Source organism: Pseudozyma hubeiensis, assembly GCF_000403515.1.
Source record: "Pseudozyma hubeiensis SY62 DNA, scaffold: PHS17, whole genome shotgun sequence".
NCBI classification, from domain to species: Eukaryota; Fungi; Basidiomycota; class Ustilaginomycetes; order Ustilaginales; family Ustilaginaceae; genus Pseudozyma; species Pseudozyma hubeiensis.
The window spans coordinates 45025-59043 of NW_012133799.1; the positions used below are offsets into that span (position 1 = coordinate 45025).

General features: G+C 56.3%; 8 protein-coding genes across 8 annotated transcripts; 5 read left to right on the top strand and 3 right to left on the bottom strand.

Moving 5' to 3' along the window:
• Positions 1-81: 81 nt before the first annotated feature.
• PHSY_001538 (hypothetical protein) lies at positions 82-963 on the top strand (the record flags this gene model as incomplete). The annotated part of the gene is made up of 1 exon (XM_012332166.1): positions 82-963. One exon carries the CDS (start codon positions 82-84, stop codon positions 961-963), a length of 882 nt encoding a protein of 293 aa, XP_012187556.1.
• Positions 964-1371: 408 nt separating this feature from the next.
• On the top strand, positions 1372-2010 carry PHSY_001539 (hypothetical protein; the record flags this gene model as incomplete). The annotated part of the gene is made up of 1 exon (XM_012332167.1): positions 1372-2010. One exon carries the CDS (start codon positions 1372-1374, stop codon positions 2008-2010), a length of 639 nt encoding a protein of 212 aa, XP_012187557.1.
• A 98-nt stretch (positions 2011-2108) lies between these two features.
• On the bottom strand, positions 2109-3860 carry PHSY_001540 (amidase; the record flags this gene model as incomplete). The annotated part of the gene is made up of 1 exon (XM_012332168.1): positions 2109-3860. The coding sequence occupies one exon, from the start codon at positions 3858-3860 to the stop codon at positions 2109-2111; it is 1752 nt and encodes a 583-aa protein (XP_012187558.1).
• An 897-nt stretch (positions 3861-4757) lies between these two features.
• On the bottom strand, positions 4758-6530 carry PHSY_001541 (hypothetical protein; the record flags this gene model as incomplete). Its single annotated transcript, XM_012332169.1, has 1 exon — positions 4758-6530. One exon carries the CDS (start codon positions 6528-6530, stop codon positions 4758-4760), a length of 1773 nt encoding a protein of 590 aa, XP_012187559.1.
• A 709-nt stretch (positions 6531-7239) lies between these two features.
• Positions 7240-7933, top strand: PHSY_001542 (translation machinery-associated protein; the record flags this gene model as incomplete). The annotated part of the gene is made up of 2 exons (XM_012332170.1): positions 7240-7522; positions 7704-7933. 2 exons carry the CDS (start codon positions 7240-7242, stop codon positions 7931-7933), a joined length of 513 nt encoding a protein of 170 aa, XP_012187560.1.
• Positions 7934-8463: 530 nt separating this feature from the next.
• Positions 8464-9633, top strand: PHSY_001543 (hypothetical protein; the record flags this gene model as incomplete). The annotated part of the gene is made up of 1 exon (XM_012332171.1): positions 8464-9633. The coding sequence occupies one exon, from the start codon at positions 8464-8466 to the stop codon at positions 9631-9633; it is 1170 nt and encodes a 389-aa protein (XP_012187561.1).
• Positions 9634-9816: 183 nt separating this feature from the next.
• On the bottom strand, positions 9817-10671 carry PHSY_001544 (potential protein tyrosine phosphatase; the record flags this gene model as incomplete). The annotated part of the gene is made up of 1 exon (XM_012332172.1): positions 9817-10671. One exon carries the CDS (start codon positions 10669-10671, stop codon positions 9817-9819), a length of 855 nt encoding a protein of 284 aa, XP_012187562.1.
• A 984-nt stretch (positions 10672-11655) lies between these two features.
• On the top strand, positions 11656-13848 carry PHSY_001545 (adiponectin receptor protein; the record flags this gene model as incomplete). Its single annotated transcript, XM_012332173.1, has 1 exon — positions 11656-13848. The coding sequence occupies one exon, from the start codon at positions 11656-11658 to the stop codon at positions 13846-13848; it is 2193 nt and encodes a 730-aa protein (XP_012187563.1).
• Positions 13849-14019: the final 171 nt, after the last annotated feature.

Here is a 14019-nt window from a genome sequence, read left to right on the forward strand (position 1 = left end):
GGACCGCCTCGAAGCATTTGTTTATAAGGTTCCATCACCGACGCCCGGCGCGTTCTCGATCGACTTGATTCACCCCCAGAGATGAAGTTTACCCTCTGTCTGCCTACCTTGGCGCTTGCCACTGCCGCCCTCACAATAACCGTGGCGCATGCATTTCCTTCGACAATTGTACGCCGCCAGACCGACTCGCAAGGCTACTTCAGCCCAGCCACCAACGGAGGCTCCATGCTGACCGGCAACACAGGATCAGGTCAGGGCGAGCCCCTCAATGTCATCATTTCAGGCCAATCCGATTCAGGCGTACTCTACACAGCCGGATTCGAAGAATTCGCCCGCTCCTTCTCTTTTTCGCCCGGCAGCTGTCTCAATATCAGCCAAGGAGGATACCAGACCGCCAACCTTGGTGACGGCAACGGGGCCAAACCGCAGACCAACATTATGCGATACAACTACAAGCAGGGAGATGGCGGAACGTGCATCGAATCGCTCAAGGGCGGCAATCATTTCAGGTATTGGATCCAGAACGGCACTGCTGCCAACTCGGGTGCCATCTTTATCGCTGCCAGTGTCGAGCTTAATGCGACATTGGGACATATGATCGCGCCCAACGGTTACGACGATGGAAGGGATGAGTTGGTGGGCAACGCTACGGCGGGCACTCTGACCAGCCCCGGCGGCTTCCAGTACACGGTCAGCAGGACCACCAACACGCAGCTCCTAAGCGGATTGTCGGCGAGCCAAATCAACCACGATATCGGCGTCGATGGCACAGTCGACGTGCTCACGGTCAGGATCACCAAGAATGGAACCATCGGTGGCAGCTCGTCCAGCTCCGGATCTTCGGGCAACGGAGGTAGCGTCAGCACGCCTCAATCCGGTGCAGCCTCGCCCCGCTCGAGCAGCGCGCTCAAGATCAGCATGGCCGCGCTCAGCATCGCTTTGGGTATCTTCGTGCTGATGTAGAACACCATGCCGACGTACGTAGGCGCGAAACAGCATCTCGTCGCTCTCTCTCTCCATCTCCATCTCTAGACACATGTATGCGCACGCATGTACAATGGACGATTCTTGATCGAATTTGCTCTTTGATTGCTCCTGAGCTCGTATGTGACCGGCTGGCTGTTGTTTCGGTCCAGAACGAGCCTCGTCGTGGCTACACGAACCATGCCGCTCGAAAGGTGAAATGGAGACAATGTCTCAAAATTTGGCCGAGTTCCGCAGCTAAAAAAAAAAATCCAAGTCACCGCAGCGCCTCCACTTTGATGCTCTCGAAGCTTCCCAAAAACGCTCAAGCTCGTTTCTGTACTTCCACCATATACCGCATAAACTCGATCTGTCGCCTCATTCCATCAGAACATTGCACAACTCGCCATGTCAGCCAGATTGATAATGTCAGCATTGGGCCGTAACGTCGCGTCGAGCAGCAGACAAGCTTCACGGCTGTCATTATCCCAGCAGGTAGCTGCTCCACGCTCAGCGTCAGCCCAGCTGCGATCACAATCACTGTTGCACGCACCTCGATCCATCAACTCAACATCATCTCATGCTGCGCCTCGTCTTCAGCAACGATGGTTCCGCACGGCACCTACGCTGCACAATGACCGATCACGAATCGAAGCATTCATCCCCGAGACCTCCCCCTCAGCCGACTCTCACGCATCCAAGACGCCTTCCAGCGACGAGTCAGCAGCACCCATCCCAGTAACCGGCGAACGCACACCCATTGGTCATATCGAACAGCGTCTCGCCATCACATTCACCTGCACCGTAGACGCGTGCGGCCACCGAAGCTCACACGAGTTCTCGAAAAGATCCTACACCAAGGGCATCGTCATCGTCCAATGTCCAGGCTGCAAGAATCGCCACCTGATCGCCGACAACCTCTCCTGGTTCACAGAGAATGAGGGCGAACCCAGGACCATCGAACAGATGATTGAGGCCAAAGGTGGCAAAGTCAGAAGAGGCACTGTGGATGGCGAAACGGGAGAGACGATCGAGATTCTTTCTTAGCCATATACCTTTCACAGCGCTTCGATAAATCAGGCAAAAGATGATGTAGGAGATCTCCGACTTTTATACCAGATCGACCCTACAATCGAGTTTTCTTTCTAGACACAATCATCGTGGAGCTTCTTGGCTACCGCTAACGTGTTTTCCTCTCGCAGCCTCTGACCTACCACCTGCAAGCAGATCGGCAGGCCGTCGACCTCTTCCGGCTTGTACTGGTTCCAGACCTTTCTATCGCTCTCGTTCTTGGCCTGGAAACCAGTCGGAGCCGCATCTAGGCTCTTGTCGACGGTCACGCCACGGAGTGGCATGACAACAGCCGGCATGTCCATGAGATTCCAGCAGCCAGTGTAAAAGATGTGGTGGTACGCATCGTGCGTCGTCGTCACTTCGGCGGCTACGGGCGACACGATAGCATCAAAGTGCTTGCCCCCTACCAGTTGCTGGATGCGCGAGAGCAACTCGGTCTGCCACGCAGAACGTTTGGCCTGCGACTGCCACATGTTCTTGACGCTCAGCTCACGGCTTGGGTCGGTCTCGGAAAGACCTTTCACCCAATCGATGTGCTCGCCAGAAGATTCCATTATCGAGTGCACAGTGGCGCCTCCTTCGGCACGGAAGAAAGTCTCGATGTGGCTCAGTCCGCGCGCGAATAGATCCGCATCTGCGGCGTTGCTCGAGGCGTCCCACTCGATCACCTTGTGTCCCGCAGCACGCAGCTTGGCGACAGCATGCCTCATAGCTCGCTGCAGTGGTGGCGTAGGCGTGCAAATGCCATTGTCGGTCAACATGAGCAAGGTGAGCGAAGCAGGGAGCGATGCCGCAGCCGTAGAGACTGGCGTCCAGGGGATAGGAAGGCACTTGGGATCGGAATGCCATGGCTCCGCATCCACCACCGTCTTTGCATAGATTTCGAGCCCCTCAAAGTCGTTGCACATGGGTCCGTTGATGGACAGTACGGCCTCTTGGCCTGCCAGCCCGCTCTTGCACTGCGCAGTCGGGAAGCGGCCGAACGAGGGCTTGAGGCCCCACAGACCCGCGAAAGAACACGGAATGCGGATGCTGCCCCCGATGTCGGTGCCAATGCCCAGCGGACTGCCTCGCATCGCAAGCAGCGCCGATTCACCTCCCGAGCTTCCGCCTGGTGTCAATCTTGTGTTGGCCGGGTGGAGGGTACGTCCGTTTGCGTTCGAAACCGTCTCGGCGATCATCATGGCAGTGGGAGTCGCAGTCTTGCAGTACAGCACACTTCCCTGCTCGCGCAAGAGCTTCACCAGCGCCGAGTCGTGGTCCGAGGCGTCGACGATCCACGCGACAAAGCCGAGGTTCGAACTTTTGCCCTTGAGGTTGAAGTTGTCTTTGAGACTGATGGGTAGGCCAGCGAGCGGGCCGACGTGTTGGCGGGTGATCTGGTACTGCTCGTCGAGCTGCCTTGCTTGTGCGATGGCCTCGTCAAAGAAGATCTCGGTGAGACAGTTTGTGAGCTGATGCGCGATAGCGGCACGCTTGCAGAACGCCGTGGTGACAGCTTCCGACGTCCATTCGCGAGACTGCAGCTTGGCAAGTAGGCCGGCTGCTGGTGTCTCGGTGATCTTGAGCTCGTCTGCGCTCAAGATGCCGCACGAAGCTGGGATTGAGCGCACATCGCTTCCGCTGTTCTCGTCGATGTGGTCCAGAATCGATGAGGGAAGATGCCATGCCGAAGGGATGCTGGTGAGTCGAGATCGCACCTTAGCTGCAGCCTTCTCTCGCCACGTCGCTGAAGTTGACGAAGACGAAGCAGCAGCAGGGGCCGACACTTTGGCTGTGCCGTTCGATGCGGGCAAAGAGGAGGATGCGATGGCTGCAGGCATCTTCGGTGGTGGGGGGCGGACGGGACGATCACTGACGCGATGTTGATGACGATGAAATGAGGAAAGATGAAGAAGTGGTAGTCAAGCGAGCGGGTGCGAATGGGGTTGCGGATTAGGAGTGGAAGTTCGGCGATCCGCTTTATATCACCCTTGTCCTTCGCGCCTCTGTGCGAGCGTGACGAGACCGCAGGACAACCGGGTGAATTCATATAGCCGACATTGTCAGCTTGCTCACGCCACGGTCACAAGATACAGAACAATCTCGGTCCGCATCTCGGTCAATTTCACCAAAACTCTGTGACACCGATGTGCCTTGAGATCAAGCTTGTGTGACGCTGGGCAATCATAGAGAAGCTTATCTCTGCGGAAACCTTCATAATGTATGCAGCGGAACTTCAAAAGTAGCGAAACACAGAGGCACCGCCAAACCTATCTCTTCTCATTGGTATCACACACGCTCGTACCGTCAGAGCCGATTGCCTCGCGAGCGGAAGGTGCATTGCCTGACCTTGTGCGATATCTCGGCATTCAAGCCGGGGCGGGCCACGCATCTGCGCGCTGTTGGACCCGTATCATCCACAAGGTCCCAATTCCGAAAAAAAGAGCCAAAGGGCGGCTCTGTGCAGCCGTGTGCGGAAAATTGTGAGAGTGCATTCGGCTGGCCCGAGCTGCAAGATGTGTCTAATTCCGACGAGACAGACGTGACTTGGTGTTTGGCACAGGTCGGCGTTCAAGGGTCAAACAACTCACGATCAAACACGCGGGGGCAGTGGTAGCATTGTCGCTTGGCTCGCCGCACATGTATTGATGGAGATGGCATGCGTGCGTGATGAGGGAAAGACAGTGTGATTTGCCACTTGCTTTCCTTGGTCTAGCCAGCGAAGACACACGCAGCTGCTAGTCATCGTCATCATTGTCGCCACCTTCCGCGTCTCGACCTAGCCTCTCGTCGCCGCCTAGTAAAGTCCAGGTCTCAAACTCTCTGCCCTTGCCGTCCTTTTTGATCAAGAATTTGCCGCCATCTCCTTGCTCCTTCCACACCAGCTCGCGTGTTCGTCCAAGACTCTCAATCGCCGACACGCGGTCCATCACCGACTCGAGCTTGTCGCCGTAGCCTTCAGATCCGGCGACGCGACGCATGGCCCGGAGTAGCGGCATCGAGTCGGCACGGATGTGGTGATGGCGGTCGATGTGGATGATGTTGAGGTGGTCGAGCTCCATGATGAAGTCCGGGCGAGTCATGACCTGACGTGCTTCTCCCCAAGTGAGGTGTGGATTAGGGACATCGGCACCACGCACGTCAGCTTCCTGGTCCATGCTTGGATCCGTGATGAGCGATTCGGTGAGACGCCTGTGCGCTGTCTCGTGTTCTTCTTCGTCGTCGTCATCGTCATCATCGTCTGCAACGTTGTGAGCATCTTTGGCAGATGCACCGAGCCTAGCGCCCGTCGCGATGCTGGTCTGCTTGTCATCGGCGTCGTCGTCAGCCCTATCGTCATCATCCTTCCTGAGGGCAGCGGTGGTGAAGCGTGTGAGGCCCGGGACTGGCGACGCTTTGGCCTTGAACCAGCCGGCGTCGTTATGCAACTGCGCGGCCAAGCTGCTGTACTGCGGATCCTCCTGCGTGTCCTGGTTGACAAACGCCGGTAGCCTTCCTCCATACTGGTCCAACAGCTCCTCGAGCTCCTGTTGCTTCGTGGCCAGTTCGGAGAAGAGCAGCCAGCTGCACGTCGACCACTTTTGCTCATCCATGACATCGTCGTCGTGATCCTCGATGATGCCCGTTTTGCTGAGAACCCACTGCATGTCATCCTCCACCATCTGCCTTGCCGCCCTGAGCATGTCCTTGCGCCGAGCGACCTTATTGAGCAAACCCAATCGGCCACCGCAGATCTCGTACACCTCTTGAAGCACGCGCGGATCTTGCGACGATGGCTTCTCTCCCCAGTACTGCTTGCGACATCCACGCAGCACGTTGATCGACTGTCGTCGTGTGAGATCGCGGAACGACAGCGTGTCCATGCGGTTCGAGGCTTTGCGCAGCACGTCGTAGACCCAGTAGTCGGCCGTGGTGAAGACGAATGTGGCTGTGCCTGCAGATGCCCACTTCTCGGCGCGCTGCTGGAAGATGTGCAAAAGCTTGGTACCCTCCTCGTCGCGCGGGAGCAAGTGTGCACTGTTCATGACGATGATGGCGGGCTTGCCCGTCTTTTGCTTGCGCGTGATGAGCGCCTTCTCGAGCTTGTGCAGTGCGCGTTCGAGCTGCTGGTAGTACGACATTCCCGAGAGATCCGAGAGACCGAGCAGATTGCCGAGGTAGTCTCGATTGTTGCTGAAGTTGATCGACTCGGAGAAGCGATCGACGACGATGGTGGGGTCGAGGTGAGCATCGAAGAAAGCGCATCCGTCTGCATCGATGGCAGCCATAGCTTCGATGATCGAGGTTGCTTTTCCCGAGCCTTTGCTGCCCATGACGAGGAAATAGCGACCCGCCTCTTTGCCCGAGACGATGCTGCGAATCATTTCGTCCTCCGGTCTTGGTGGGTCAATTCGCACGTGGGCCAGCTGATCTCCGCTCTTTGCCAGCGCAAGGACAGGGTCGTAGCCAGGATCGAAGGCGGCCTCCATCTTCTTTAGGACGTGACGCTTGTACCAAGAGTGGTACACCATCGCAGCGCCGCCGAGCAGAAGAACACCGAAGGATGCACCCATGGCGGTCTCCCAGCCGGTGGAGTTGAAAAAGGTACGGAAGCCATCGTTCGAGTCTTTTTCGGATCTGCTGCCTTCTGACGAGGATGAGCTGGACCGATGCTGCTGTTGCGATTCGAATGCCCGGAGCGATGTGTGAAAGAACGATCTTGATTGCGCCTCTAGCGGGCTTGGATGCAACGCGGGTTGAACAATATGCCGCGGAATGGTTGAACGTAGGTTCGTGGACAAGATGTGCCGGGATGACGCTGACGCTGCAGTTTGTATTAGCAGCACCATCCTGGATGTGACGTCGGTTATGGCCTCTGTCGGAGGTTAGGGAGGAAGGATCACGAGCAAGAGGTACTATGCTTCTTCGTGTGGTTGCGTTGCCCATACTCCCATAATGCTTCTAAAGTTGGCACGAGCTGCAGCGTCTGTCGTCACAGTGTGTTTTGGGACGCACAGAGTTGCAGCACAAAGCTGTGCTGTCAACCAAAAAGCGCCAAGAACGATTATCGCTGCAACGCACGGACATGTTAGATTCAGTTTTGAAATAGAAACCGAGTTCCGAAATTTGCAACTTGGATTTCTGAGAAACGCACGACATCTTGGAAGTTCTTGCTCGGCCATTTGCTGCTCCTTACCACACTTGTCCGCCGCTCGATCATCATCCCGAGCAACAATCGTCATGTCGCTATTCAAGAAGTTCGAACCGAAACCCGACCTGGGTCCGGCAACAGCACTCAAATCTTCAGTGCGTAGGGTGATTCGACAAAAGCTTACCGAGCAATATCCAGCGCTGGCCAAGGATGAAGGGGCACTGCTCGAAGCAGCCTGGCCCAACAAGGCCTCGGTGACGACAATGAAGTTTGCAAGAGAGCATGTGCAGATGTTCATCGCCGAAAAGCAGGTGCTCTTCTTCCAGCACTACGACGATTGGTATCTGCCGAGCTTGAGGCTGTTGCACAAGTGTGAGTCATTGCAGCTGCTTATCTTGTATAGTGGTACGAGTTCGCCTTACTGACTCCTCTCATCTCGCTCTTCATCTTGGTCCCTTTCTTTGAAATGAAGTCCCTGATATGCTTCCGTCAGTACAGGTTGACCGAGGAGCCATCAAATTCGTTCTTTCGGGTGCCAATGTCATGTCGCCAGGCTTGACGAGCGCAGGAGGGAAGCTTCCGGATCCATCAAAGGGCGAAGAACCTCTCAAGAAGGGGCAATGCGTAGCCATCCGAGCCCAGGGCAAAGATGAGATTCTTGCAGTCGGTGTCCTATCGATGGACACGGAGGAGGTGCGAGCAACTGGAAAGGGTATTGCGATAGAAAACATTCACTATCTCGGAGACGATCTTTGGATGACCTTGTCCAAGGGTGGCATCTAAGTCCCGGCTACGCTGTCTACGTTGGACTTGTGTTACATTGTCCCGACCGTCGGCATCGCGCTCCACCTCTTTCGAGATCCTTCTGTTCGTTGTACTCTAGCTCTTTCATCATCAGCATTCCTCGTCGCACCCAGCCTTCAAGCCAATAGCTTTCGGAGATGTGAAAGTCGAGTCTTGTTCCTGTCAGAAAGGGCTTGAATTTGAGGTATAGCAGAGTTCTTGACAGTCGCGAATGCCCCCACAGCCTCGACCATCAATGAGAAACAGAGGAGTGAGCGATTCGCCGTTGAGAGGATCGCCGATTGACACCTCCACTCTGACCGCGAATGGTTCTGATCTCGCATATCCATTTTCGTGCCTCATTTTTGGTCGGACATTTTTGTGGATTTGTTTGTCTCGGCGTCATAAGTCTTGGTCATCAAGCAGTGCCATTGATGAGGGCAGCAGCGCTTTGAACGGGATGCATTCTTCCAACCAGCTCATTCAGCATCCTCTCCATCACTTACAGCTTGGACTCACTCAGCACCGCTATGATCGCGTCCACATCAAGGTGCATGACCTCTGCGCTGAGGTCACATGTGCAGTCGTTACGTACGTCCACAGCGGGCAACGGCTCCCATACTCGGCTCCTCTCATCATCCCAGACGAAAGATGTGAATTCGAGACGGATGCTCTCATCGAGCTCAGCGTTGGCAGCTCACTTCGACCAGTCGGGCGCGGCTGCATCATCATCGAGCAGAACAGCTCCACCTGCATCAACGCAATTATCACCGCTGCAATCTCCTCATACCTACCTTCTAGAAGAACTTGCCAGGCGCGACCACCCATCCTACTTGGCACATCACTTCTACCCCAAGCATCTGCAGACGCACTTTGCAGCCATCCGAACGTTCAACGTCGAAATTGCTGGGCTCAAGGATACGGTTTCCAACGAGCTGCTGGGCCGCATGCGAATGGGATGGTGGAGGGACGCCGTTCAGGGAGCATACCAGAACCGTCCAGCCAAGCACCCGGTGGTGCTCGCTCTGCGCGATGCGTTCCAGGATTCGGCCGTGCAGTCCAACGCTGCTGGCGGCTTGATGCTCGACCACTTCCTGCGCATCATCGACGTGCGCGAGGCTGATCTTAGCGACGACTTCCAAGCCCCTTCGCTCGAATCACTCGAATCGTACGCCGAAAGCACCTCCTCTCGCCTCCACTATCTCTCACTCAACCTGCTCGGCGTACGCAGCGACGCCATCGACGAGCTCTTTTCTCACCTCGGGAAAGTCTCCGGTCTCAGCCTCGCCATCTCCAGCATACCTTACCACACGCACCCACCCCCGCACACGCGCAACTCGATCACGAAGGGTGCACGGAAACTCGTCCTCCCACGCGAATTCGTGCACGAGCACAAGGTCGTCGAAGAAGACGTCTTCCGCAACGGCCCCGAAGCTCAAGGTTTCCGCGACGCTGTCTTCGCCCTTGCGACTCGTGCGAACGACTATCTGATCACCGCACGCAAGATCATCGACGACGAGTTCGGCGGAAAGCTCCCAGCCGCGGTCGTCCCTACACTGGTCGGCGTCGTTCCCGCTAGATCGTACCTGGAGAGATTGGAGAAGGCCGACTTCAACCCGTACGACGCTTCATTGCAGAGTGGCAAACATTGGAAGCTGCCTTGGAATATGTGGCGCACCAGTCGGAAACGCACCATTTAATCACATTATTGATACCATTTGCATTACATTGTTTGCATCACAACAGTGCAGTTCCGATAGCTTTTCACATGTGGGTCGACGTCCGCTGTAGGTAAGATCCTAGTTCGGCATCTACGCGACTCTGCTGCTGCTGCCTCTGACATTGCATGCCGATAGTCAGAACGCACATCCCCTTCGACCTCATCATTGCTGCTTCTTCGCGCGGATCTCGTCGACGAGCTTGTTGCCCCAGAAGCCCTTTCCGATCACCTTGCGACGTTGCTTGATCATGTAGGTGTACATGACGTAGAGACCAGGCCACCAGATGACAAATAGACCGGCGAACACGTACGCCCGCAGGTCCCAGGCGCCTTGCTTGTTGAAGGGAAGACTGTTGGGGAGCGTAGCCAGGATGCACATGGCTTCCGAACCGGCACCGATGGGGTAGAGGACGTAGAAGAAGGTGTATCGAGCCCAGAGCATAGCAGGACCTTCTTGGTCGAGAAGCTGGTTGGCGTAGAAGGGATATCGAACACATTCAGTGATGGCCCAAGCGAGCACCATGGTGGCATAGAATGGGCTCGACCACGCTTGCGAGTAGCGCTCGGTGACGCCCCAAACCATGAATAGACGCGAGGCAACCTGTGTGGCGGTGGTGACGACGGGGCTCCTGACCCATCCGATAGCGGCGTGGACCACCTCGAGAACGGCGAGCGACTGAACGAGTGCAACGACGGAGCCGACAAAGGTGTGCGAGTTGGAGGCGCGTTCGAGCAGCCGCGCGACGGGCTCAGGGAAGAGGTGCGAATACGACTTGACGATGCCGATCTTGACCAGACGGAAGCGCGCCAAAACATCAGCGGCAAGCCTGACAGGCGGCGAGAAGGGCTGTGGTCCATAAGCAAGGTGCTTGATCAACGTAGAGAGCACGACCACCCATCCAAAGAACGAGACAAAGTTGAAAACGATGAGGTAGTATTTGATGGCTGGAGGCGGCCCACGCTTGGCGGGCTTGCCATTGGCGGGAGCCTTGGTGCTGATGGAGGCCTTGGGCGGCATCGTGTGGGAGACGGCCAATATTGCAATCGTTGGACTGGATCAAAGGTGGTGGATGGAAGTCGGATGGAAGGTGGAGCTGAGCGATTTGGTTCCCGCACATCAAAAGTTGACGTTCCAGCTTTGGCATCGCACGGACGCGTCTTTTGTTTTCGCAGACACTGTTAGGTCTCGAATTGTTCATAGCAGGTCTTGCATTTCGAAACGTTCCGCATAGATGAATCAGGTCAACAACGCAACCTTGAAAGTTACGAATTTTCGAGGAAACTGAGGCGGCGGCAACCTGTGTGTTGACTCTGACGTTGTGCACCTCAGCGGAGGCTAAACAAACAGAGACGCCGACAAGTTTCACAAAAACCTGCCGGCGCAGTCTGGCCTCAAGAAGCTGCAGATAGCCACAATCAACCTCTTAGGCAGTTTGGCCACACCATGCTGTGTTCCGATAGCTTGGCGCCCTAACTTGACCCTTTCACTCTTTGTACAGGCTGCAGATCACAGTGTTGAGATGGTGACTGTGCCGGTGAACCCCATGAATCTCCCGTCACTTTTCCCCACTCACGTCTTTGTAGCTTTTGTTTCGAGTACTGTCGATACAGCCCGTCTCCCCATCCTCCATCATCGTCTTTGTGTCGACGACAAAGCTCACTCTCACCACCATCGCCCAAAAGGCTCGGCTCGGGATTCAATACGCCAGCACCATCCACATCAAATCGACTTCACCGCTGCTCGCCGCTCTCGGCTGCGACAACACACATACTTTCGTTATGCGCATCTGATCCGTTCTGTCCACCGTAGATCGTCGCAACTCTCCAACCCCAGCATCGATCTGCCCGCATTTCCCCTTGATCTCTTCTCCTCCTCTCTGCTCTCTCACAGATCACTACGATGACGCCTCGACGGCCTTCGCTCGGTTCGTCGCGATCGTCGCCCATCATCGAATCATCATTCTCCAGACGCACATACTCTCCACTGAAAGTGTCGGCCATCATGGACGAGCCCACTCGTCCTTACCATGTCAGGAGACGCATAAGGCGAGCTTCGCAACCAGCCGAACTATCACAAGCACCAGTGCGCTTCCGATATGACCCTCGCGACGCTCCTGGTGAAGGTTTCAGCAGCGCAACAGCCACCGCCACAGACTCGGGTTCGTCCGATGACGACTGGGATCCATCACTCTTCCGTCAGCACCATCAGCCATTGACATCGCTCGAGTACCTCGACCTTCCCGCATCGTTGCCGTATTCGATCGTCTCGCTGCGAGCCCAGCTCTTGTCGTATCTTACCGAGCTCGAAGTCAGAGCACGTTCCTTCTATTCCGAGCGCATTTCCGGGTCAGCGTCGACATCGGCAATTGACGATGACTCTCAGGCATCAGCCGTCGCAAGCACATCTGCGACAAGGATCGATGAGCAAGACTCTGATGTAAAGGCAGCCTGGATCGACAGTCATTCGGCCGCCTTCTTTCAGCAACTCGAGGCCATGCGGGAAGATCTGAGACGCCTTGTCGCGCTTCTGCCCAGCTATCCAGCCTCGGCATCGTCGGCGCTCGCTTCTCGATCACAGTCACTTGCGCACGACTGGGAACGACTCTCATCCAGCTTTGCTCTACCCATCAGTCTCGGCAATGGGTTGAGGGAGCGATTGCCACGCCTTCCTTCCTCCACCGACGCGGCACGTCTCAGAGCCGAACTCCCTGCGCTGCCCGCCATGCCTTCCTTGCCTCAATTTGATCTCGACTTTGCATCAGTACTCGAGCCCTTATCGACACAATTGCCATCACAGGCCTATGCACTGGCTGCCAAGATGCAAGCAAGGCTCGAGTCTATCCAGGAGTCGGTACGCAACATGGCCTGGCGTGACGCTCTGCAGAATGCTGCAGAAGACGGCAACAGCGCCAGTTTGGCGCAACGTTTCGAGGCCAAGTTCTCTGACCTTTCGGCACGCTCCCGGTCGCGCGCTAACAGCATTGCGTCTCGTGCCGGTCACGCTGTCCACGAAGCAGAGGAGAAGCTGTACCAGATCGCCAAGGATCTCGCACGCAATGGCCAGGAGCTTATCCACTACGAGCATCTGCCCGCCTTCTTCCGCAACAACGAGCACATTCTTTCCGGCTATCGCTTCATCCCTGTTGAAAACTGGCAAGCGTTGCTTCGCAGCACTTTCCAGATCCACAACGAGACGGGCAATATTCACACCCATCTGTGGGGTCTGGCAGCTATCGTGCCGCTATTTTGGCCTAGCAAAGGCCTCGATGACCAGACGACACCGATGGATAGGCTGGTACAGACCGTGTACCTGCTTGCTGCTGCCAAGTGTCTCACGCTCTCGGTGTCGTGGCACGTCATGGCAGGATGCTCGGATCGCAAGTGGTTCGAGCGATTCGCGTGCGTCGACTACACTGGCATCGCCTGGCTCGTAGCCGCTTCGATCTGGACCACAGTGTACAACTGCTTCTACTGCCAACCCAACTTGGCGCTCTTCTACTCGTTCACCACGCTTGTTGTCGGACTCGCCGGCGCCATACTTCCGTGGGCAGAGTGGTTCAACAAGCGCGAGAACAAGATGTTGCGCATCGCCGTCTTCCTGACCATGTGCGCTACGGCCTTGGCTCCGTTCACACATGCGGCTTTCGAGCACGGTCTGGGCAAGACGATGGTTTTCTTCAGCCCCATCTTCCCGTCGTTGGCGTTCTACATCGGCGGTCTGGTATTCTACGCGACGCAGTTTCCCGAGAGTTGGGCGCCTGGCCGGTTCGACACATGGGGTCACTCGCATCAGCTCTGGCACATTGGAATCGTCTTGGCCATCGTGTTCCACTATCGCGCTGCGCTCGTGTTCCACGCCAACCGCTTCGAGTTCAGCTGCGCTGTTCCGGGCGCCAACACGCCTGCGGGCGTGGCGGCGTCGGATCCGTCATCGGCAGCGACATCTCTGTTGCAGCAAGCGTTGAACTTGCTGGCCTGGACAAGGCCTTGGAGCGCAACAGGCAAAGCGGCGACCAAGGTGACGCAGCCGATCGACTCGATGTTCGCCAAAGTCGGAGGAATGGAGGGCATCATCGGCCTGGCTCGCGCCGACAATCAGATCTTGCAGTGGAGGAGGTTGCTGGGCAAGATTGGAAACGGCGCAGTTGGACGTGGATGGGATGCGCTCGTCGACTGGGCTCAGAACTTTTGGTGACGGATGTCGTCCTCGTCAGCAGCATGGGTTGCATTCGTTGGATCTGGAATTGTACGATGCTACAACCTGCTTCTCATCCCACATTCATTTCCTGGTCATCAGTGAGACGTGCACCTCGAGAACTGCCGGCCTTGCCGAGTCTGACGGCAAACAAGTGCCGTATGCTTCTGG